The sequence below is a fragment of the Haliaeetus albicilla genome, chromosome 8, assembly GCF_947461875.1.
Source record: "Haliaeetus albicilla chromosome 8, bHalAlb1.1, whole genome shotgun sequence".
NCBI lineage: Eukaryota > Metazoa > Chordata > Aves > Accipitriformes > Accipitridae > Haliaeetus > Haliaeetus albicilla.
Window position 1 is genome coordinate 17336597 of NC_091490.1, and position 27317 is coordinate 17363913.

The 27317-nt window shown below is 35.5% G+C and overlaps 1 protein-coding gene across 1 annotated transcript in view; it reads right to left on the reverse strand.

Moving 5' to 3' along the window:
* Window positions 1–1426: 1426 nt before the first annotated feature.
* The window catches only part of SELENOF (selenoprotein F), a 28675-nt gene continuing 2784 nt past the window's right edge, over window positions 1427–27317 (reverse strand). The window contains exons 2-5 of the mRNA XM_069789152.1: window positions 26839–27006; window positions 13958–14021; window positions 4892–4941; window positions 1427–2428 (exon numbers count right to left, since the gene is read on the reverse strand). Coding sequence (XP_069645253.1) covers window positions 2297–2428; window positions 4892–4941; window positions 13958–14021; window positions 26839–27006 — 414 coding nt within the window. The 3' untranslated portion in view covers window positions 1427–2296. The remainder of the gene's footprint in view (window positions 2429–4891; window positions 4942–13957; window positions 14022–26838; window positions 27007–27317) is intronic.

Consider the following 27317-nt stretch of genomic DNA (forward strand, 5'->3'; position numbering starts at 1 on the left):
GGCTACCAGATCGAGTAGGTTCAGGGCTCAGCAGCTCAGTAACAGAATCATGGAAGACTCACCGTGTTCCTATATATAGGGAAATACAGGGATGTACTTCGTGCATGCTTTTAAGGTAAGGGAATAAATATCTGTATTACAAGGCAAGATTAGTATGTGGAATAGGAATCAGCAAATTGGGAACCTAGGAGGAAAACTGGGAGAAAAGATAATTTCCAGTCTCCTTAATGAAAATAAGTGAGAACCAATACTGGGAAAGGTAAGAGGCTGCAGAAACAATACCGGGACTGCAGTCATAAAACCTAGTATGCTAGAGGAGAAATTCTTTGGCCTGTCATCCTCCTCCACTATGGGATGGTTATCTCCTGGTGCAAGAGCGAGTTCCCTGCTTCAGTGAAAGACAAGCAAAAGCAGGAGTGAAGGACCTGGTGTTAGAAGATGAAGTTTGTGTAGGGAAGCAGTGGGCTGGCAGTAGGAAGACATGGAAAGAAAAGGGAAGTTGAAGGTCAGAAACCCACGGGCCATCAGGTTAAAGAGGAGGAGGAGGAGGAAGGAAATACTGAGACAGCAGCAGAGAGAAATAGTTGGTAAATATCAAATGAAGCAAACAATCTCCCCATTGAGTTGTAAAGACAACCTAAGGCTGGAGAGAAGGATGAAGTTAAAATATTCCTCTAAAACAGCATAGTAAATCATCAACACAGAAACTGAAATCCCTTGTTGGCAAATATAGGAATGAGAAGTATGGGATATAGTCAGTATATTAAAAGACCAGTGGATGGCAGCATATTTTTACTACCAAAATACTGGGTTGTCAGGTCACATGTTTTGGTTGCAGTTCATCTGCTGACTAATACATCACATGTCCCAAGAACAAATCCGTGTTTGATAAGTTAGCACAACCTGTAAAGATTTGTGCTTTTTGTGTGTAGTTCATATTTCTGAAATATTTCTCTAAGACAGTGGTGACCACTACTGTAGCTGTCCCACACCAAGTCATCTGGGAGACGAGCAGCATGTTTTACAGGGACAGTAGTGAAAGGCATAGAGTAAGAGCGAGAGCAAGAACAAAGAGGATAACGTCATGTGACTTAGCTGTATGCACCTTCTAAGAGTTTATAAGACTATTTCAGGAGTAAAAACTCAGAAGGCTATGCCTAAAGAATCACCTTAGTGTATTACTTCCAATAATTTCGTGTGGTCTCCATCCAAAATTTATTGTTCTGCTATGAAGCCGATGATTTCTTCTCAAAAGTTAGGAATAAAATCTGTAAATTTTAGAGAAATTTCTTGAGATATAAGATTATATATGAAGATAAAAACTGAGTACCAATTCAGGCTATAGCATAACACCCATCCAACGAAAAACTGGTGTGCATAAAGGGAAGACTTATTTGCTAATTAGACTTAAGAAGAAACCCCCACATTATTCTTGCTTACCATATTTATTCACTCTAAGTGGAAAAAACCTAACAAGTCATAATGGATTTGACTCATTATCATACACACTGTCTATATTCCCTGCTCACATAAATTTCAACTGAGAAAGAAAAATACACATTTTAAAAGAACAGGGTACAAATTCATTTGATAAACGGACTTCCAATAAACTTGTGAAAGTTAGCAGGAAAGGTTTTTCAAGACTTGTATCTCATGCTTTCTGAAGCAAAACACTTAACGTAAAGCACACCTGACATCTGACTTCCATACACCTCAGAGGTTTTCTATGTAGTCTTCACTAAAGTGTACTTACTAAGTGTTTCACAGTACCAGAGCATAAGTTCCTCCATCTGCTTCAAGCCTGTGAACTAGATACTCACTGTAAACAATGCTTCTATAAAAAGGACAGTTCAGATACAAAAAAGAAGCGGCCATTAGCAGTCAAGTTTCTTTGGGAGATAGTACATTGCATTTGGTTCCAACTTTCTTACAAACAGCAGCAGACAAAAAGCATGGTAATCCTTTCAATTATTTGAAGCTCTTCAGTTTTAAGAGTATTTGTAAAAACAGGTCCAATTATAACAAACTGATATTTGCATAATTAACTTTGAAACAAAGCATTTTGTTAGTGGTAAATGCATTAGGAGCTGAAATATATTAAGACAAGCTATTCTGTCTGTCAACTTGTCAGATGTGTGCTGAAGCTTTCTCTTCTAATTGCAAGATGTTTAGTACAGCACAACAGATATTTTAAAATTAATAAGGAAGCTGGAATGTTTTTTCAATTGTAGCACAGTTCATCCAAGAAGATTACCATGACAAAACATGAAAAGGAAAGAGGACTGAAAGCAGTGATTTATAGACGTTCTAATTTTTCACTTAGAAATTCTTCCACACTATCTGTATTCCACTTGAGGATGCTCAGTTCTTCTGCAATGTTCCCACTGTCATCCAGCAGCTTTAGTACAGGGTCGGAACCACGCACATACTACAGAAAAAAAAAAAAAAAAAAAGTCAGTTATCTTGTGCTGGAAACGCATTCTCCATATTAACATTCCCCCCCACCCCCTTGATTTAAATCAGTTAAAATTATGTCAAAACAAGAATAGTAAAAAGTCCAAAGAGTGACACCATGAACACTTAAGAACAGACCACTAAATTACATCAGAGTATTCTGGGCAAACTTTGGCAATACAATTTGTGCTAAGAAATCAACCTAAGCTTTGGCTTTTTAAAGCTTAGAATTCTTAAAAAACAGACAAGCTTGGTTGTTCCTGACAATACTCACTGCTATAGATATTCCAGTGCCACATATTTATTCTGATTTTATGAATTTCATTACTAGAGTGTTTAACAACAACGTATTCTACTTTTCTTGAAGATCTATAAAAATCAAATTAAGCTTATGAGATCAGTCTTTCAGCTTGTTTTCTCCTATGCTGCTACCTCCTCTCCAATATTTTTTTCACCTACTGTGCTGATTCAAAGGAGAAGTAGATTTTCAAAGCTAGAATTTGTGTGCATGTGTGTATGCAAATGAAGAACCAGTAAGAGGGGAGATACTATGTTGAAGCTTTAAAGACAGAGAGATGCTGTAGGTTGCACACTCCACCTGCAGCTGTTGGCCAGTGTTGGTAGCTCTGGATTAGATGCTTTCTTGCCTAGTCCTAAGGAATAAGGGTGGGAGAAAAGAAGGAAGCATAAGGGACAAAGAGGCCTCATTTCACAGGAAATTAAAACATTGATTTAAGAGCAGTAAATGTTTATCTTGAGATCCAGAACAGAGTTACTTGCCTTAAATAAAACAGGTAGGAAACAGCTTCAGTTCAGACATCTGACTTGCATTTAATGTCAAAGAGAGGAAAGTGGAGGAACAAGTCAAATGAACGGAGGGTGGGATGGGTGGGTGGGTGTCAGGGGTGTGTGTGTGTGTCAGAAACACCTACTTCTTGTTCTCCTTGGCCTACTACACAAGCTAATGCATATGCAGGGGGCAATGCCATAAGCCTAGCTTTGAAAGGTGGTATTCTACTTCAACTGTTTTAAGTTACCAAAGCTGAATTTTGAATCAAGCAGCTGAATGATTTTTCTCATATAATCAATAGCCTTTTTACCATTCTAGAAATTTCTAGTCACTGTAACAGCTCAAAGTTCTACTATCAATTTCTAATGTAATCACATTCTTTCCTGCTGTGTTGTATCTGTGCCTCCTAGGCTTTGCTGGTAACATAATACTTTAATGTTTCTGAAGACTCACTAAGTCACAAAATATGTAATGCAAATAAAAGCTTTTAACAGTATTAGAAGGCTCTAACCATTTAAGTTTATGGAAAGATTTCCCCAGGAGTATTTTACTTTACCCTACTGAGCTAACCTAGTTGGTTTTACTTAATGAAGCTAGTGGCATCTCTAATCCGTTTTCCAAAAGTCTTGTAAAATAAAATACAGATCCATTTGCACTAAATTTTTTCTGGTAGTGCTTTATACCAATTGTAGTCTAGACTGCTTTGATGTTCAATACAGCTACAAAGTTTAAAATAAAAATGAAACAGTTAGACACGCAGAAGAAGAGAAAGCTTTTGAAAGAAATTGGAGGACAGAGACATGAATGCATGAGACAGAGGAAATCTGTTTTAGATGGATTCTGCTGCTGAGAAGACAAATCACTTATTGCAGCCATGCATAGCTATGAAGTGATTCCAGATGGTGCCATTTGGTGAATAGGGATGGGAGCACAAGATGCGAGAATCAAGATGTGTATCTGTGAAGTATGCTGGAAGTTCACACAGGATTTTAAGAGGAAGGTGAAGTCTTACACTAGATCTTGAAACCAAAGAACTGTTTGTGCTCAAGGCACTGCAGCTTATGCAGCTTTGCATATATGCAAGTCATAAGAAAGACCATTCAGTATATGCATTTCTATAAAGCTGGATGTTTGAAGACTATAAAGAAAAACAGAATCGTAGAACACAGCAAGGAAAGTCTGAGAGGGAGGAGAAAAATGTAAGAATCACTGAATGTATGGAAATAGCAGCTCCATCAGAAAATGAGGAGAGAATAGAACACGAAAAAAGGAAACTATGGCAGAGTAAGCTTCAGTAAATCCAAATATCCACAGAGTAAGGACAGAATGCAAGCATTCCTCTCATTCTTTTGCCATCTGCTAGTACTTATGAGTTCCAGTATTATTTTTTTTTCTTGGATTAAAAACAAAGAAACAACAAAAAAAACCAAAACAGCCACAAAGAATTGGTACCAAACAGTTACTGAGCAATAAACCAATTAAAATTAGCAGCAGGAACTTGTAAAGATTTATACTGGCAATGCAAATATATGTCCTCTGCTAAAGGATTACTTGGTCAGCAAATAAAGAACAATCCACAGAAGGACTGTTTCCACTAAGCTTAATTCTTCCTAACATCCCAAATAAAAAAGTTAGGTTACTACTCACCTTGATTTGCAGTCCCCTGAAGAGTTTTGGCTTATCACTCCTGACAAAAGCTATGGTTTGGAGAAAAGAAAGATAATCAAATTCTTCTCCACTTGCATAAAGTAGATTTACAATCACGCTAGTTTTCCATGGATTATTTCTTTTGGAATGATGCTTTAGAAGATATTCTAATGTTAAAATTCTTAAAATCCTCACAAAAATTAGTAATACTAAACCTATTATGCCTAAGAACACTCTATTTTTGCTAGTATTCCCAACAAGCTTCGTATCTGCTTGGATTTTCCTCAAACACTAGTGCAACTGTCTAAATCAGTTTATCAGCATGTACAACTGACAGTCTTCAGCATATGCTGCTGCGATATGCAAATGTGAGGAAAAGCATTAGAGCAATCAAAATCTGGCTGAAGATAAGCTTTGTGAGGGAGGCTAACTATGACACATCCCATCAGCACGCTCCACAAAAGCTGCAGCAGTGCAGGTGAAAGGGCACAGAGGAAACTGTGGGTAGAGGTGTTATTCTTGCCAACAAGATGGACAACCTTGTCTTGCAGAGACCTTGGAGATTACATGTCGAAAAACAGCACAAAAACAAGAGCTGAGAACAAGAAGAGAGGCTGGTATCTCCTCTTCTCTTGACACTCCTAAAGGCAATCAGCTTTAAGATGGACCCTATGGCCTGTCATGTAGCTACATGGACAGAAGTTCAGGTCTGAGGTCTGCTGCTGATGAACAATTCCTCACTTGAAGTGCTAGTCAGCAAACAGTAAGCATTAACTGCAGCATAGTCCCTGTATCCCTACAGCACAACCCAGGCCTTGTGTTAACATTGAAAAGATGATATGAATTATTGCAGAACAAAGTGTGAGCATAATCCCCTACTTCCAAACACTTTAGCCTAATGAATGTCTGAGTTCTAGAAGTATTTAAAATTTATTTAGAAAATGCCATAGTCTTCATTCCTCCTTTTTACATTCAGGTTACGTTCAAGGCTGAATTTAGTATCTGTACTGACATTAAGTGGATTCAGGACACTCCTGTAGTATGTCAGTAGCATCTCCCCAAGGATGAACCCTGTCAGTACGGATTGGCTCTTACAAAGGTCCTAGCTGCATGTTAAAGCTGCTTTTTCAAGGTTAGACAACAATGAACCTCTCACAAATTGCAGTGCATCCAGCTGCTGCATGGAGATGAGTGCAACCTCAGGACTAATTTTTCACGCTGCCTCACAAAATGTAGTGCTTTCCTCAGGAATTGTAGAGATGTCCTCTAGCATCTTTATACCTATCTTTATATTACTGTAGACAGTTACCTTAACACTTTCTCAGTATGTATATACAGAGTGACATTTATTTTCTTCCATCTTCCACTGTGCTCCCAGTACAGATCAAAATCATATACTCTGCCTGCTGCACCAACCACTACACAGCAGAAGCAAGTTAAAAAAATACCAATGGCCCAATGAGCTGCCAGATATACTAGACCCCTGAAGAAGAAAATAAGGCTTGTTTTCATTCTTTCTATAGAAGTATACGCTAATGTCATATTGTAAGCTATACTTATATAACAATTTCAAATAGCACTAAATAACCAATACTTGCTCACATACTGCACTTCAATTCTGATTTAAACTCACAAAGACATAATTTTCAACTTCAGTGTTTCCATTTGCTTGTGACCTGCTAGTTGTCTTGGCTGTCGTCAACAGGAACATGCAAAAAAGTGTCAAAGGTATTTCTTATTCTTTGTCAAGTCCACAGCACATTGAACTATTTTATGGGGAATTTTTCCACATTGTTTTCGATTTAAATCTAAAGCTGAAATCAGTCTCTAGGGCTTTATATGAAAAGGAGGTTGTAAGAAGCAGTCAGTGCAGTGGGTAACTTTAATTGCAAAACTTAAAGAAAAATGGTAAGAGAGCATAGTAAAATGGATAAAGTTGCAGAAGCAAATCCAAACTATGGAACTCAACTTATATTAAAGAACAGCCTTTGGGAGTTAACTCAGGTTACAGCACTTTAAGCTTGTAACAGGTGTGAGGATTTGTTACTTGACTGACAGATAAAAGCTCATTTGGACATGAGTGGCTGTTCTCTGGCTGCAGTGTTGGACTGAACAAGCTCGCAAAAAATGGGAACAGAATTAGGTGGAAGAAGAAAGTATTCTATAGGCAGTATTACATTTTGTCACTTTAAAAGTAGCTATTACACACTTGTATCAATGTCACATGTCTAAATCTTCTGAAAGCTGAAGCACTACAGAACATTTCTCCTGAAATTTTAGACAGCTGGAACAAAATTTGTTTCTGTTAATGGCCTATTTATTTCTAATGCTGATCATAGTGCCTTTCTGCATTAGTCACTTGAATTTGCAATGCAACAGAGAAAAAACACTCACTGTACAAATAATTTGTATATTTTCAATTTTGGAAGCTAAGGTGAGAAACTAATATACTGACATGCATTAAAAATACATATTATCCCATAAAACACTTTTTTCCTTCCACAGAATCATGCCTTAAGTGAATAAACAGCCTTTGAATGGAATTAATAGGGTTAGGAAGTCAGATGCAGCTACAGTGCACATTTTGGGACATGCTTATCATGTGATGTGGTGCACATGCTCCACCTTCAGCACTGCTCCAACAGTTTCCCTTCTACGCCCTGACATCAACATTGTTGCTTGCTATGATCCTATGTCTGAAGGCTACTTGCACATCTTTAAATAATGGTGTAAGTCTGATGTTTAATACTAAAATTCTAGCTATCTCCCCATTTTCCTCTCCCTGTGGCAGCTTTAGAAATTACACACTGCAGAGAAACAAGCATTTATATAGTCCATTCATGGGTGAGCAGGGAAGGCATTTTCCACTTTGACTTCCATAAGATGAACTCTGAGCTTGGTGCCATGACACTACGTTCCAGTGAATTGAACACCAGACTAGAAGTCAGAGCTGTTCTATTGCCAGCTTTGCAGCTGTCCTTTCACATAATGTTAAGAAAATCACTTCACCTTACGCTCTTATAAAACACGTGCAATACCAAAGCATACGCCTTCTGTTTGAAGGCAATCCTGAGGTGAGCCTACAGAGCAGGCTTGATTGCCGCACAATTAACTACAACTAAAAGGTCAGAGAAAAGGATCAGGTCCATATGGGCATTTTAAAGCCGGCTCAGCACCAAACTGTTTTGCAAAGAGAGGTAATACTGAATGGTACTTTTAAAGACTTAAGAGCAGCCTCTGCCTACAAACACAGTAGAACAGAGAAACTCACTGCTATCATTGTAATGTCACTTTGTTTGATATGAAACACCTCTTTGTTTTGAGAAAGTCCGTGAAAACTAGTCTGTTGGAATTAAAGCCTATAGTCCGAAGTTGAGATTACTAAGGAATCTAAGAATCACTCAGGCCCAAATGGCAAGTCTAAGTATATGCATGCACGCACCTGTGGTATTCTCTCTGAGGTACAGTAGGATGGACCATAAGAAAACTTCCTGACCCAAAATGGACATGATGCCACATCTCTCCATGCAGAGTTGCAGATCTATATGCTAGGCATAACTTCTTTGTAAACAGAGTTGACTACCTAATTAAGGGCATGATCCAGACTACCAAGGATATCTACATTCAGAAATATTCACATTATTTAGATTCCTGCTTTAGGAGCAAAGATCTCCTGCTTCATCTGTAACTGAAAAGATACAAAATGACGTTGAGAAAAAATTAAGCTAATCTCTTAATTCTTGAATGACAGCCAATATACAATGGCAATAAAATCTCACACTAGTTTTCAAACAACTATGCACACAGACAAGCATTTTTAACCCTGTCTGTCTCTACACGCATCAGAAGGCTTATAATGGCCTCAAATCAGAAAGGCCTGCAGGAGATTAAAAAAACCCCTTACTGTCTCTATTATATCAGTTTCAGATTTTAATGGCAGAAAACCACAAGTCAGAACCAGTCAAATCTTCAGCATAAGGTCAACAATAAATTTTTACTGTACAATTTTTCCTCCTGGTAAGATACAGCATATCTTTTAGCAAGAATCTAATGTGATTAAGTATCTGCCAGTAATGGAAAAGTTCACTTGTTCAAACTTCTAATACTTTTGTTATTTAAAAAGCTGTTCTTTTAGTTTAGATTAATTCCATTGTTTACTGTTGGACTACTTATAAGGACTATGTATGCTCATGGGGATTCATCTAACTTTTTGAAGTGGATACACCCTTCTTAGTTTATGGTATTTTTCTAGTAAACAGAACCCTTCAGCTTCTTCTAAACTTTTGATGCTATGTACAGATACACAGATTCATATTACAGGTAAGTCTAATTAAAAATGCTGATTGTGCACTGAAAAGCAGCAGCATACTTTTTTGATGAAGGTGACTATCCCTCCTGTCCCTCAGCGTCACACCAAAAAGAGCCCATTATGCGATCAGGGCAAAGAATGTTAGTGCTCCGAGAGCACCATCAGAAAGGAATGCTTCCACCATCATTCATAAGTAAGGAGGAATGTTTCAAAATTAGTATAAAGGATGATCTATTTTTAGAGAAATATTTAAAGTCTTCTTGTGATGCATTTAAATGTTTTACACATTGAATTAGCAATAGGAAGCACGTGAGTTATTGCTATCTTTGAAAAGACATTTTATCAAACAGTAGCATAGTACTTTGTGCAACTCAATGCAGCATATACAACTGCTTTTTAAAACTCAAAAGAAAGACTAAATGTATACAAAATGTGTTATAGGAAATAACTGAAGTGATCTATTACTAATACAAGAGAATGATTAAAGTACATCTAAGATTATCTATAAATAGTTGTTCTGAGTTAATTTCAATAAACAGAAAGCAAATGTAATATTACTTAGCATAAACCAATGAAAACAAGCAGTTTGAAAGTAAAAATAAATTTTACTAGAAACACAAATTTGTGCATAATGTCACAGATTTGTACGTAAAAAAGGGAAAAAGGACTTAACCATACCACAGACTTGACCATTTTGTACCTGAAATGAACTTGAATAAAACAATGGTTTTATTGAGGCATTGCTAATTATCAAGTGTTAAACCCATGGAAAAGAAAAACAACCAAAACAAAAGGAAGAGTAGATATTTTATGAAGACAGGAAAATGCAACATTTAATTACATCACAAATATCTAAGCATTGCTAAGACAACTGGCAATGTTTGTTAAAAATGTGAATGTGTAAATCACTGGGAATACAGGCAAACCAAAAGCATTCATTTCTTTCCTCAGGCTCTTTCATAATTTGTTTTGGGGACAAATACATGCTCTGCAGTTTTGAAGATCGCATGAGCCTGCTTCAAAAGATACCATGAGAACCTAGCAAAAAGACGGAACTACAGCAGATGTCAAGCACTCATTTACGTTTTAATGGCTATAGCTCTTTACCTTTTGGGGACCGCAGTTTGAGATAAGAATTTGAATTTAAGAATTTATATGGAACATCAATAACTACTCTTTGTAGTCTAATAATCAAGTTACAGTGCAGCTGTTCATGATTTTATACAAAACACCACACGCTTTCAAAAGCAAATCCAAGACAGAGCTCTGATCAAGCCTGAAGAAACTTCACAAAAAAACCCCAAAGACAGAGTACTTTGTAGAAGCAGTAGGGCAAGAGACATTTCTAAACCTGAAGAGAAGTGTTGTTTTAGTTTGTGTATCATCTATTTACAAAAGATTATGATAAAACAATGCGTGTCTCCCACTACAATATCCTACATTTCTTAGCAAAAGTTTTACTAACATTTCTACCAATGCAAGATTTCAGGTTAATATAACTTTCTAACTTTCACCAGTATTTGAGAATTGCAGATGAAAATAAAAAGGAAGTCATCTTACCTAAAAATGCAAATCCATAACAAATTACATTTTAGTAGCTAAAAGAATCCCCCTCACACTTGCAGAACTTGGGCAATATAATAGAGTGCTTACTGACTCTGAAGTCAGAGGATCTAATGCAGTTGCATACTGAATGAGTTCAAGGATTAAGGACCTTGTTTCTGTAACAGATTTGCTGGGACCACATCCATTTCTTAAGCTAACAGAGTCACACAGGGAAAGGTGAGAGTTATTCTACTGATGAACAGAAAGAATGCAGATAAATAAGAAATGTTAAATGAAAAAACCCAGCCTAAATCAGTTTTTGTTAAACAAGCTGGAAAGAACGTAGGAATCTAGACACTGTTATCTCCTATCTCATCATGAGCAGAACACAGCTGCCACTGAAAAGTCAACTTAAAGCAAATATGCTAGATTAATCACTGACCCAGCTAATTTATTATTCTATTTCAGAGCCTTAGTTTTATGAATGTCAGCCAAAAACTGTCATATTTTCTCTGTTACCTGGTACAATAAGATATTGCTTCATCTATGAATCTTGTCATTTATGTTTTCAATGTTCTACTTCGATGGAGTGCTTTTAAATGATAAATATTTAAGAACAATTTTATACAGAATGATTTCAAAATACATGTAATACAGGAATCAATTTTACAGTGCAGCATTCATAATAGAGCAATTTATTTTTAAGGGAAACTTAGCAGGAAAAATATTTCAGTACTGAACATAAAGAGACTTACAGAAATCTGGTCTGTTACCTGACTTACCACAAGAAGCTGTATTTGAAAAATGTAACAGACATCCTTGGGCATATTCACAAAAGCATTTAGTAGTTTGTTATGATATTACAAAGAATAACATTCAGTTTAAGATTGAGATAATCTTGCTGAGGACTAGATTTTTTTCATCCTCTTGCTGAGGACTAGATTTTTTTCATCACTTGTCACTTCTTTGCTTTCCTAGTATCTACAAATATATTCCATATGTAATGATTCTCACATTTCAGGCACACAGGTGTATTCAGCATCTATTTGTAGCTAAAAATTATATAACCAGTAATTTTGATAGAAATTTTGATACAGAAGGACCATAGAATATTGCCTTTAGTAACCATGAGCAGTGCACAGGATTTTCCAACTGTGTAACTTTCTTACTGTGTAACTTTTACAAACCTTCATTAATTCAATAGATCTTAATCCTTAACTATTTTAAGATGTGAATCTCATTATAAAAAAACCACTGTTCATCCTTTGGCCAAATAAAATATAATCCAGAAGTAGTCCATGACAAATCAAGTCTACGGGAGTAAGCCAAGTGACAAAACAATTTAGACAGGTACTTAAAGGTGAAGACTTCACGGTCAGATACAGAAGTAACTAATCCATGTAATTCCAATACATACACAGTCCTGCAATTAGTAGTGCCATTTTGTGTACATTTTGCAAAAAAATACCCCAACAAAATCCTAGCAGAAGCTATGGGAAAGGAATCGGAGTTATTTGCAACAAGACATTTGTCAATGACAGGGTACACAGTTCAATGAAGCCTACAAAGACAATGCTTCAAACACAGCAACATGACCTTCAGGCAACCTAACTTCCATAGCAAACATCCAAGTAAAAAGTTGAAATAAAAACACTTCTTGAATTTTAATGTCTTAAGATGGAGACATTAAATACTGTTTCTGGTAGAAGTTAAAACCAAAGGGAAAATCTAAGTAAAAGTACTCTGAGATTAATACTAATGTGAGGACAAATACCAGCTGGAAGAATATATTCTACTGGTTTTTAAAATTTCTTAATATGCTCTTAAAATTTATCCCATTTTCCAACTTGTTCTAATACCTTAGCAGTAAATTTGGTCAAGATAAATTTAGATTGGGTAACTGCAGAAATTGGTGATGAAAAGGCAAGAGATCCTTAAGTGCACTAGTCAGTCCTTTTTTGAATTCTTACTGTAGCAAAGAAGAACTGGTAGTCAAAACAGAGAACCTACTGAAAAACCACTGAAATTCATTCAGTCACTTTTAAAAGCAAGCTATATGATTAATGCAATGTAAATCTTTGAGCAGGTTTAGATAACCAAGGATTGAAAGAAAAAAAAAAGTTAAAATTTTCAGGTTTTTCTTTCTGTACTGTAAGCTTTTGGAACATATTTCATAGTGTGCACACAGTAGAAATGGAGGACCATTCCCATTTAGGACCTACACATGAAGATAACCGAGGACATAATGCAGGGCTGGAGTCAGGCTAACAGGTTGACTTTTTCTTTCAAACCTATCGCTCAAAAGAGCACTTAACTGTTACAAATTCACAACCATAAAGAAGCTGAGTGAATGCGCAACAACAGTTGGGAATGTTTTCATGTTTGCTAAATTTGAATGGTCATGGAGATAGTATGGACTCCTGTGCTAACAAAGTTAATCTCCTCACACCCCTGAAGTAGGACAAGTAATATAAACAATTCTTGTTTTGGCATTTTAAACAGTGGAAAAGAGAAAATAGCTTTGCTCTGGTCTTGCAGTCAATTAACTGAACTGTGTGTGGCAGAGGTGGCAGGAGAGGGTCTAAAGCAGCATAACTTATGTTAATTGTAACCTGGTTTAAAAATCCTTTTTTTTACTTGTTTGTCAGTCAGCCTTCAAACAGGGAGGTATTAATACTGGCCATGGTAGATGGAGACATGATGTTTGCGCAATTTTATGTCTAAAGCTAGATTAATCTTTCTTCTCTATGTCCAAAGTACAGTATTAGGATCTTCATTACTGGGGGGGGGGGGGGGGGGGGGGGGCAGGGATCAAAGTACTGCTATCGCCTAAGCTCTTCCCCCATTTATAACAAAATTCCAGTTTGAAATTTCTCACAGATGTTTTTCCTGCAGCTTCCTCCCACCGCACACTGATGGTACTGACTTTCCTTTTACACTATTGTGTTGCATTCCCTTTAGTTGACTGTCATTATCCACTGACAAAACACTTATACTGCAGGATCTGTGAAAAGAAAGTAGTTCCATTAAGTGCACAATACAATTTCATCTATCAATTATTGGAGACCAGTTCCATGAGTCTCAGGTCAATGCAACTTTCCTGATATAATATATGAAATTTATGACTACTTGTAGTAGTACTTAAAAGCACATTTTGTCATTCAGCTGTGACAGTACTCCATATTTGAAAGAACAGTAGTGGCTTTACTTACCCTGGACTTGAGGGAACCTTCCCAATTTTCATCCGCATACTTCTAGGACAGCTCCTGCATAAAGCTGTAATAATAAACATAAGCGGTTAATGACAAAAAAATTTAAATTACTAGTTTACTTATGGTGTGTTATCTGTTGAACTATTTTACTTTGAGGAGACAAGACACTATTATGTTGATAGTTAACTACAGACAAATAAGAGCCTAAATAGAATCACAATTCCAGACCTGTCTGATTTATGCAACAACTGACTATTCACTCAAGATACATGATAATTTTCATTCATTGTATTAAAAATATCAAAACAGGAAGAAGAAGATCATTTGAGATATACTGTTGCTGGAAGCAAAGCTTCATTTAAAAAAAAAAAATTGCAATGGGACATGTTACAATGAGAATTATGTACTAGTAACAGGAAAACTTTATTTCTTCCTCCCCAGAGATGCTAAGAAAGTCTCATTAAGTGAAATTTTGTTTTCCATTTTAAACCTAACTTGGACAGTGAAATACTGTTTATAATAAAGATAACGCAGTGACTTTAGACTTCTCATTTGGGCTAACTATTAGTAGTTTATTGTAGTTAATTGTGATTGCAGAAAGAAGACAGCACATTAATAGGCCTTAACTGAAGTAACATATACAGGTTGGGCTAGCTTTGATGCTTGCACTTAGATGTCAGTCAATTCCATCAGCTATGCAAGATACTCAGATTCGATGTTCTTAAAGTATAAGTTCATTTCAATTTAACACAGAATCTAAATAAAGAAAACCCCTATTGACCTTGTATACTGTCACATGTTTTTAAACTTTTTTGGGTTTTTTTGGCAACATGCAATTGATTCCATAGTTTTCTGAATCTTAAATATAAATTAACAACGTATTTTTCTGGCTACTAAAATAGAACTTCATGCTGTAAAGTTAGGCATTTTAATCTTACAAATAGTTGTCAATACTGTATACCAAATCATGTCCTTCTGACTCTGAAACCCCACTGTTTATAGAGAAGCTGACAGAATAGCTTCAGTTAAAAATTCTTAATTCAATACACTACCTACTACAAACAATTAAGACCTCTGCTTTCATTATCTTTTATACAGTGTTTTCATAACAAAAGTGCAAGTCAGGACATGCAAAAACATAACCTTACTGAAATGAAGTAAATTCACATTTCACTTAACATGAACAGTGAATACATGTAATTAAAAATAAGCTTTCACTATGAAATTTAATGAGTACTAACACCTCTGAAAAAGGAGTGACGAATCATAAAAGCAAACAACACATGACATGACAGAAATCTCGAAGGCAATTTTATTAACACTTTGTCACCTATCTATGTAGGCATTACGGAACCCAGGAATCCATCTTCATTTCAAAATATGAATCTTCTGAATTCAGGTCCAACTCAATATTTGCCTAAATACTATGAATTAGAATGTAAGAAATACTCTAATAATTTGCAGGGAAATTACAACTTCTTTCCTGATGTGAACTAATCAGTAATCATTACTTTCACAGGAAACGGAACTAAAAATGTTACACTGCATTATCTGTTCAGAGCAGCATTCAGAAATTGCTTAGCTACATTTATGTTTTCAACTAGACATTAGATTTAAGATAAAAACTAAGAATTGACTGTTAAAACTCAGAACTGCTATGAAACCATACTCAAGAGATCAAAAATACCACATTTTTTAAAGCTTTTTTTACCCCTCAAAGATTTTAATTTAAAAAGGCACAGATAAACAGCTCAGATACTAGCTTGCATAATTAAAGTTCCTCTGGACTTAAAACATGAAATAATTACAAAGATGGAGCAAACATGGAATAGTGAGATTATAAACTTCACTTACCTTGTCTCTACTCACTATTCTTTAAAAACATTCAACAACAATTATATCAGCAATCCTAGATTTAGATATTAGTTTGCATACTCACTAACACACTGAACATTTATACTGGTTCTCCGATACTGACAGTTACCTGCATTTTTCTATCAAGAAGTTAGTATAAAGAAGTAGACAAAGGAATAAATAGCCTCCTTCTATCTAGTTAACTAATTATTTTATATATGTGTATAAAGAACTAAGCGCACCCAAATTTAGTACAACTGCAAAACGAGCATTTCTCAATTCTCATTACTACAAGTAATTCTTAGTTTATTTCTTCCTTTCAAACAAGGATTTCTATGGAACACGATCACTGTAGGAATCTAAACTGTGTAAGACATCTTGTAATTACAAACTACTCCCAGTTTGTAACTCTTAGCCAGTATCTGATAGAAGTGATGTTTAACAAGGAAAACAGCTCAATCATTGATGTCTGTATTTTGAGCTTATAACTCTGCTGTAATTGAAGCCCAACTGTGCTGGTACAAAAAAGTTCAGATTCATGCTGGGACAAACAGCTGCTCTCTAGATGGCTAGACAAGAAAAAAAGAAAAATCAATTGGCTTCATTTATAACTCTAAACAAAGGTGTCTTTTGCAAGAAACAGGTTTATTTGCATCACTTAGCCCACAACAAAAGCATACTTGTTAATATCTACTGCTGCTACCATCTCATCGTGTCCTGAGCAGATGTCCTCCAAACTTCTTTGTGAAGGCATTTACTATGTATTACTAAGAATGACACATATCACTCAGTGTAGAAGCACACAAACATGATGAGTCAGTTCATTACACAATGCTTAACTCAGAATTTAGTTCATTTTAAAATAATGCTTCACTTGTTTTAGTGCTCATGAAAGTGAGTTTCATACTACAAGCAATGAAATAAAGACTCCCTAAACTATTACTAGTGCCCATTTTAACATCCAAAACAAGTGCTGTTATGATTTCCAGGCTAATTCATGTCTGCATCTATAAAAATAACTTAGTTTTTTTTTAAAGCATTCTAATAGCATGCCTTCTAAGGCTAGTCTGACAAAACCTGAACTCCTCCCTCATCCTTTACAAAGCATCAGCTTGAGCTAAATTTCATTCAAAAGCTTTTTCTAAGCACCTGAATGTCTTGTAATAGTTCACACTGATGTAATGAAGATGGCTTTTCACAACTGAGAGGAGGAAGACCACACTATCAGTCACTTCTGCTTTAATGATGAAGGAAAGTGGTAATTGTAACAGAATAAACCACCATTTACATAAGAAGAGTGTTAGATAAAAATATGTATTGTAAAGATAATTGTTCCATCAATTAAAAGCAAGGAACCTTAACTTAGGTGAAAGAAAACATTTCACCTGTTATTAGGAAGGGAACTGATGTAATTTCTGCAAGACAAAATTCCAGCGGTGCTTCATTTATAAATAGATACGGTATTGTTATCACAATTACTCATGGTGAAAACTCCAAAAGAAAAATTACATTCCTGCTATGAAGCTGCTATATAACTGTTAATGTTTACAACTAAACAGGAATTGAGATCAAACTGAACTGAAAAAAACTATACTTCACAGAGATTGCTCCTTGATCATAACAAAATGGTGTTAGATCAAAGGTGACAAAAAAAGTTTTGTAAAATACAATAGATTATCCCTAATTTTACTTCTATAGCACATATACTTTGCACATTGGTTTCTTCTAACTACTGACTAAGCCTGACCCTGCACAGGTTACAAAGTGTCACTCAAACTGGGTTTGTACAGCTGTTTGCAATCAGCTGAAAAAAAAAGAGAGTACCATCATGTCTTAAAACACACAATGAAACAGGCTGTTAAGATAAAGCCACACAATGGTAAATAGCTATCTTATGGTATCTGGATTCCCTCCGATATCTGCATACTTTCCTCTCCTAATATCAAACAGTTTAAAAAATAAAGTTAAGCTCTGGGAACAAGCAGTAAAACACAACTTATGGCTACTACTAAAATTGGAATTTTCACTTGCCTCAAGTACAAGAAAATCTTCCATTAAACATTTACCAACAATTAATCTCTTTCCAATGCAAAGAAATTTTTTTTTTTTAATGAAATTCACTGTAATTTTGATTTCATATGACTATATAAGCAGATCTGCCAAGGAAACCTCCTCATCTCCTATCAACTCATACTATTGTTTTACTTCAAAGAAAAGTCAGGAAAAATACAGACATTATTAGTCTTATTAGCCAAAGTTGCTTGGCATGTGCAAACTGGTATTGTTTTAAAATAAGGTGCATGATTTCTCTTTTGAAAGGCATGCAAATTAATTTCTAGTGTGTCCCACCCACCCAGGAGGCAAAACAAGTTAATATTTGGTATTTGTTCTTCTGAGAAATGAAGTCGCAAAGAAAGAGATTTGGTGCAAGTTTCTTCTGCTCTTTCCTATAACTACCAATTCATTTGTTAGTTTTACTAGAAAACTAGGTTAGTTAAAATAAAGGAATATACACCGAGATATAAACTATAAAGTATTTCCTCTTCTATGGGGGACAGAATGCAGGGTATTTGTATGGACAGTTAGAAGTTTTCAAAATGACTCATCTTCCCCTTCCCTGGAGACAGAAAATGAGCAAGAATCTCTGGGTTAACAGAGAGCAGTCAGAAAGCCTCACTGCCAGGAACATTATGAATTACTGTTCTGTAATGCAGAAAGTCAATAAAGTCATTGCTACACACACACACATCATTCACAACTGATGTAATCAGTAAATTTAGCAACAAAGAAACTGCTCCCATTCACAACTCATTAGCCTGTGAAGGGAGATGCCTAACTCTAAATAAGAGTTTGGAAACAGAGTCAAACAGCCAAAAACTAGTTATCTGAATTAGTGCTATTCCTGTGATCAGCACTATGTATTACAGGCAAATTCCTCTGAACAAATCTGAAAGAGAACCTAAGCTCTCATTTATTTGCAAGGAAGGAAATTCCAAATGAATACAAGGGTGAAAAAAGAAGTCACAATGAGGATGTTCAAGGACTGAAATAATTTACTAAGAAAGTTGTAGAATCTGTATCCTTGGAGATCTTCAGAACTTTGAGTTCTGCTTTGAGTAGGAGATTCAACTTTATTCTGTATGTACATAACATAGTTGTGCATTACTATTACAATCTTCAGCGTACAGAAAACGTGTCATCCACCTAAGTGTTTTATTTTTGGTGTTAAACAATCTCCCCCTTGCAGTATTATGTAAACATTTTTGCTGTTTAAATCCAACAACCACCATAAAGCACCAAAACAACTTCCCCTCCTGACAGACTATTTTTTGTTAACTTTGCTCTCTGAAATGGTTTGGTGTAAGGTCATGTGAGCAAGAGATCTGGCACAAGGGTGAGAGAGAAAAGGCAGAAGCTGAGCAACCATCAACTTTAGACCTCTGGAACTGTAGCATGGATTAGGTGCTCCAAATGCCCAATTTATCTGGGTGGGGGGCAGAGTGGAATAGAGAAGGGTGGTGGAAAAAGGACTCCTATGTACAGGCTGTCACTTGGACCTAGTGAACAGAATTATGTAAGCTAAAAAGTAGAGACGGCAAGTTCACAGTTTAAGTTCCAGTTTTGGAATATACTGTCCAATTAACTTTACTATCTAACCACCTACTTACCTCTAGAAGTATAATCCTTGAACATCTCATTCTCCAGAATCTGTGCTTTTATTAAAAAAGATAGCATCTTAGAAGAGTTGCAAAGAAAACATTGAGAACGGAACTCATCAACTGTTTATTTGACTTTGCACATTTAAGTAATTTGGAGACTTTGTACTTTTTGACGTTGTTTCAACAAATATAGAGTCAAATGCCAGTATTTTACCCAGATGTGTATCCAGCTGAAGGAGATCAGACTTAATTAGCTAAACCTATTCCATTCACCAGCACTGACACACATCAAAAACCTTAACTCACATTCAGCAAATTCACATTTACAATTTCCCATACCTTTTCTTTTTTCACTGGTAAGACTAGAAGGAGGTCCTCCATAGTAAGGCTTGCCCTACTATAGACAGATAATGTATTTTATCTTAGTTTATCTGACACAGATGAACTTTTGGTGAATCTGATCTAGACAAAAGATGGTAAATTTTTATCTTAGGCATTGACTAGCTAGCTGCACCTTCCTTATCTAGGACTACTGTTTGTCAACATTAATTTTCATTGCTGATAACCTCATGTACAGAAGGAAGGGAAACAGCGTACATGATAAAGTTGAGAAGGACATCCACTTCATCACCTTATTACAAGGAATGGCTGCGCATAATATTCTGAAGGGACAGTACTCTGATAAGAGACTCTCCGAGAGAACACAACCATCTCAATTCCCCAACTTCCCTATCAATATTCCCCGTAAAATTATTCCTCTGTGAACTGTATGGGATACTTTTTAGTTAAAAGCAAACTTTGAAGGGAGATCATTTGACATATTAACCTTAATTACAGAGTTCTGATTATTTACCCGAGTGTTAAATATGCTGTCATTGAATTACGCTATTTTTAAAAGTTACACTTGGTAAAAACAATGAACATGAACCATTTTTATGTAGCATATTAGAAATAAGGAGTACAGCTATGTAAAAGCACAGTTTGATTCTTACAAATCAGACAAAGGATTTTACAGAACACATCAAAAGACAGACAAAGCTGGAGGTTTTGAGAAACAGCTACAAGTAAACTAGAATTCTAATTCATTTATACAAATATTGGTAAGACATACACTTATGTCATACCACTGAGATGTCAGTGAATTCTAAGTAGTTCTCTGTTTTTACCCATCGAGTTAAAAACCAAGAGATGAGACTGCTTCATTGGAACTATTCATCTTACGAGCCTCTGGCAGAACAAGCAGGCAGCCAACAGTCATTTTTGAATGTAACACTTTAATTAGTTGAAATGAAAAGAAAAAACCCTGAAAAATGAAATTAAATTGGGTCACACGCAAAAAAACCCTAAAGCATTAAAAGCATTTCAAGTTATTCTAGTTTCAGTAATTATTGTGAGTTTTGTAAACTATTGTGAGTTTTAAAAATTAAGTCTGAACAAGAATGTCACCTTATTCCTCCTTGTAATAACAGCACATTTAAAAGGTCTGCACATGTAAAAAGGTGGAGTTTTAAGAAAGCTTTCAGGTTTGTTTTTTTTTTTATTAAAAGTAGCACACAGTCATGATTACAGTGGACATGTTTATTACTAATATTACACTAAATATTTATTTAATTTCCAGGAGGGAAAATAAACTCCACCCAAAGAATTGGTTTTAAGTTATGATCAAACTACATCATAAGGAGAATATAAGTATTATCCATTAGGATTAAAATAACCCATTCTGAGGAACAGTTTCTGCGTACATGCTTGTCTCCTAACCTGTAATGTTTCAAGGTGTGAGTGACAGATAAGGTGGACTACGTAAAACTGAATTTGTACAGGAGTATTTTTTACCTTTCAGTGAAATTAAAGGTCATCTTTATTTCAGAATAGACCAAGCTGAACATTAGCAGCTACTTATTACATGGGCTAAATAGGTATAATTCACTCTTCTTTTGCATATCATCCCTCACCTCTGTATTTTCCATGCACAAAACCCTCTCAAATTGTGTTATACTATGCAGAAATAGGTGGCTGACATGGAAGACAGGCTCAGAGACCAGGGTTCACTTTCAACAGACTAGAAGTTCTGTTGGTTTTGCAGTGTTGAAATAGGCTGAATCGTTCATGTCTTAAAATGACTTCCCACACTTTCAAGTACCAAGGACTTGCAAGGAAAAGAATCTCAGCTTGATGCAGTGAAAACATGGTATGATCTTCCTGCAGAACCATCAAAGTATCTGGTTAAGTATAGCACCAGTTACAATGCAACAACTAGGCAACAGGTCTGCAACATGCCTAGCTGCCAGATGTTTTGATCAATCTAACTGCAAATGAAGACATGCTTACCTGACTGGCCAGTGGAAATCCATAATAAAACTCTAGGAAATGTTCTTCTGCTGTGCCTTGACTTTTCTCCCCATTTTCCAGAGTATTTTAATATGTATTCTTAGGATTTTCTCCCAAGTTGGTTCTCTGTTTTTAGCATTTTTCAAAATGTTGAGAAAATAATACTTAAAGGTCACTAAATACCACTATTTTCTAAATCTCATCTATTCTGTTTGTCTACAACTAATGGGGTTATGTCCATAGACTTGCATTACCTTTCAAACAGCAGTCATAAATACTGAAAATTATTTTAGGTTCAGGTAGGATGTAGAATGGGGATCTGAATGTAAAGCAACCTTAAGATGGGCTTTAAGATTTCTGGGAAAAAATAATAACCAAAGTTTAAGCTGCCCACACATATTTCAGGTTATTATTTCACAATATTCTGATGTCAAAATGAAAGGAAATTTTTATATTTACTGGTGTGGGAAGAATGTCTAGTTGGAAACCTCCCCTCTGACAGCACAATAATCCATTTCAAGTTTCTGAATTATTTTAGTTATTTATATTGTTACATCTGGTACAAGGCTGGTAAAAAATAATCCTAAATTTCCTATTATCTTAGCAATGCAGAGGCCAGATATTCCATTAAGTTATTAAACCATGCTTTGAGAGCTTATCATATTTTGACAACATTGAATATGTGCACAAGAAAGTTGCTAAAAATCTTACGATTTTGGATGTTCTTGCTTAAATTTGTACAGTGGTGCAGTTATCCATCTTTATGTAACTTTAGAAGTATGCATATAGACTCCTGTATCATTATGTTTGCCCTGTTTTATGGCAGAATCAAACTATTTAGAAATAGTGTATGGTAGACACATGTGATGTTACCCATGACAACTTGCCATCTAACCCATCTATTTTCATGTCTCAAATTTCCTGATCAACTTTTGCTTACACCTGATGTCACATTATCCAATTCACCAAACTCCATAACATTACAACATGACAAATACTTGACAACAGAAATTTAAAATGCTGAAGTTCAACATATCTTAGTGAGCAAAATATATATCAAAGCTCCGTTTAGAAATATTGATGACTTTTAAGGGTGGTAGCAATGCTGCACAGCACAACTGTGAAATTTAATGTATGGCAAATTTAATCACAGAGTTGAGTCTTAAAATCAATTTGGATTTTGACATGCATAAATTGCTGAGATATAATCTCAGATTATAATATACAATTAATGTTATATGCTTATAGCTATGTCTGAAATGATCACACAGCATAAGTGAAGCTGCAGATGGAGTGCGGCTATTTTCAGCTACTGCAAAATATGGACAATCTCTCCTGCTACTACAATTTCACGCACAGTTAGCTTCACCTCCATTTCATCCTTCTACGTTTTACACACCAGCACTACTCTGCATCTGACAGACTGAAGCTTAAAACTTGCAGCTGTCTAAAGCAATACTGTTTAAGATAGCTTCTGAATTAGGCTGAAAGTGAATACAAAATCCCTAGAAGAGGAGAAAATGAGAAAATAACCAAAAAGAATTTTTTTCATTTTACCCACAGTACAATTATGAAGTAATTAAAATATATCACTGGACAGGTGCCAGCAGAAGTTATGAGCAAGACAAATATTGGGTAGCAAGAGCACCTCACAGCTATTTTCTGCAATGTCAATTCACAGAATACTGGACCAATAACAAGATGAGGATTACTAAACATCTTTCAAGGAAATGAAACAGTTGAAATCTGTAAACATCTCATTTGAGGTTGCACTGATGCTATTCAGCACAAAGTATTTTTAGCACTGGGCATATTTCACAGATCATTTGTGAAAAGCAGCAATGATACATAAAAATTCTCAGATACACATGCTATCTCTTTGCTTTAATTTTAAATTCTCATTTAAAACTCAGGCACAAGTCATGCAATAAACTAACTCTCGCTTTCTCTATTTCTAACACTTGCCACATACTTAAAATCCTGAAGTCTGTCCTGGAATTCTAATAGTTTGGAAGTCTGTCTGTAGCACAGACTACCAACATGCTGTGTCACATGATGGGAACAAGTATCTGCTCACATAATGAACAAGCTAGGTCATGTACTGGAATCACAGTTCAGAAAAAAAGATTCATGTACTTTGAAGATGTTAAAGGACATAGTCACAGCATTAGCAAAACCCAGAGCATCAGTGCTTTAGAACTCAGCAACATAGAAGGTTGTTAATCAGCAAGTCAGACACCTTCCAACTAGATGCAGGTTTTTAGAGTAAGATTAAAAAAATTCTTCAAGCAAGAGGGGAGGAAAAAAACTTAATTTTTAACATCCATTCACTCTGGACTACCAAATTTTCATTAGAAAGAAGACTTCTATGGTAATCTGAAAAAACTAGGGAATGCGAAAAAAATATAGCAAAAGGCAGCATTCAGTTTTTCTATTCCGCACACATATCATGAAAATACTACTTCAGCAAGAAGCTACTATAAATTAGATTGATCTTAAGATGTTACTTTTATGTAAAAATTAACAATTACAGACACCTATTACAATTACAACTAGCAGTAAGTTAAAACACAAGTCAGTCCAAAACGTGATGATTCTGAATACAATCTGTTAAGATAATATTTGTGGTCATTTCTCCCAATGCTAATTTTCCACTGGCTAGTCAAGGGAAGTTACTTGGTGCAATTTTTTTTTAAACTTAAAAAAAAAAAAAAAAAGGTCAGCAAATCCAAAATATACATTTCCAAGCAGTGGTAACAGTATAAAAAATTTCCACCTTCTGAAACAGCATTCAAAAGAATATTAGAAATCATGTTGTAATTTAGCACTCAACCATATAACCGTAATGTTAGAACAATCGAGTATTTTGTTTCACACACACAGTATGGAAAGCCTGCATTCAAACCTGGACATGAAAATTCATGAAAATAGTATCATAATCACTCCTATAATTCAAGCCAATATATAACATGCTAGCTCCAAATCTCAAGTATCATTTCTATTAAATTTCTTCAAAAATGTCACAGAAGTAAGATAAAATAATAATCAAGATGTACACTGAATTGTGCTATAGCAGCAAATTGTTCCTGTTTACTACAAAGCACAAGCAGAAAATGGAACTGGGTAAACTAACACAAATGGATTAAAAAAGAAACAACTTATAATATACAATCTCTTGGTTCTTATGAATATACAACAAATTCTGGTTCACTCTGAAGGGATTTGTCAAACAACCTCGAGACCCTGTGCTATTTGTTCTACTACATTCAGCATGACCAAAATAGAAAAAGTTTTGAGACTAAAAATATTTACAATGTAAAGCCCTGACCACAAAATGGCATTTGATTAGTCTTACACAAAAAGTGTTATTATCCACACTGTGAAATCTAGGTCTGATTCAGGATAATCAGAAAAATATCTATTGATTTTAAATCCTGTTGCTTGATCCAACTTTTATTAGTGTAATGTTTACAATACAAAGTTACATCTTGAGTAAATTACTGATAATTGATGAAGACGGATTTTTTTTTCCTTACAAGTCTCATTGACAGAAATACAACACAATTCCTCTACTTTATTTTCCCAACAAATGACAACAGAAATTATCCTGCTCCACAAGTTCTTGTGCTACATCTTGTGCACACTGAGGCACAACTGTAAGAATATTATCTGAACAAATAAAAGCATCCGCTCCTTACATGAGGACAGGAAGCCTTGTTGCTGCCACCACAACTGTTACTAGTTGTGGTACACAACCGCAGCACAGCTGAAGACTCATATTTTTCCATTCCCTTTCAGTACATTTCATTAGATTTTATTCTGAAACTTTTCAGCTTTTGTATGTGTATGTACATGTATATACATGTACATATATATAGAACTGCAGCATTTTCCAGAGACAAATTTTCCTTTATAAGATTCATATATCTAGCAAAGAAAAAGTCTTAGATATCAAGTCCCATAAGGATTGTACTGAAACATTAGTGCAAGCATTATTTTGTCAACATATGAAACACAATTCATAGACTTACCTCTTACCTTAATAGTCTTTCAATATTAAGGAACTACTAATTATTAATTCTCTGCAAATCTCAAACACTGGCTTCTTGATATTTAATACATTGTACTTAACACTGTAATCAGTGATTTTGTTAAAAATTATAGGCAGACTTTTTTTTTTAAATACTATGCTGAATTTAATTGAGAAGAGAAACCCGCTAGATTTCCTCATTAATTTCATGTTGTCAGTTATTTAGGTAGCTCCTAGCCATTAAAAATAATTTCACCATCTCTTCTCCTTGAAATCTCTACCATCCTGACTGGTCTTCAATGCATTCTAGAGTACTCTTAAATTACAACATATTTGAAAGCATGTATTCTTTTCAAGAGCTCTGTAAAAATTCTTCCTTGCTGATGTACCTTAAGCAAGATAGATATTATTTACTGCAGTTAAAGGAAAGGTTTTGCCTTAGCCTAACTGATTGAAGCACAGCATGGGCTCTGAGCAAGATCATTCCCAGTATTTCTAGCTGTTAGAACCTAACTGTTCTCACTGCTGCAGAATGGAGTTGAGCAGCCCTGCTTCTGCCAGGTTCGTGCCACTTCAGGAGTTGACCTGACAGCTGCACCAGCCTTTTGTTCCTTGGGACTGAACTGAACTATCCTGGCCATTATACTATGGGTCAGTGACCAAGCAATAGCTGCAATCAAGAACACCAGTCTCCTTACCCTCTTTTTTTCCCCTCTTCAAATCTCATACATCTTTCAATTTAAAGAAGCTGGGCATAGCTCCCATTAGTCACTTCACACTAGAGAAGGGCTGTCACAGAACCAAAGGTTCCCCTGCTCATACAGGAACGTTATTTTAGAGCACTATGGCAAGTCTGCAAATCTAGACCCTATGTATATTGGACTATGAAGAAACATTGCATTTTTCTCGAGATTATAATCCAGATTCTCATATATTTTTAAAATGAAAAGTTTCGTATACATCACATAATGTGTTAAATTATTCCACAGAGGATTTGGTCCAAACCCCACCTTTCTAGTTTCCAACTGAGCTTCTTCTTGGCAGCACTGCCGGCAGAACGGATCCAACTGATTCAGATTGAACTGTCCAAGAAGGTTGCAAGAACTGCATAGCAAGTTACTGGAGAAGCCCAGCTCTCTGCAAGCTTCTGATGACAACTGTGCTCCATATACACTTATCTGAAAAGCAATACAATGTTATACTTTAGTATTAAATTAGTTGTTTAAAAAAAGGAACATTTTAAATGCTTTAATGATTAGGAAGAACAAGTCTCTTGTGCCTGTTTTTCAGCAATGCTTAACAGTCTGCCCATAAGTGCAAAACACCACCTTATTTTGAAGAATGGTCTTAAACTAATAGTGAATTTTAAACACTCTTACTATGCACATTTCAAGGTATCAGACCTGCCAAAATTCATTTATATACGCTTCTGACAACTCTACTGTTTTCCTATTGCTAGCTACAAATTAAGAAAAAACCCCAAACATAA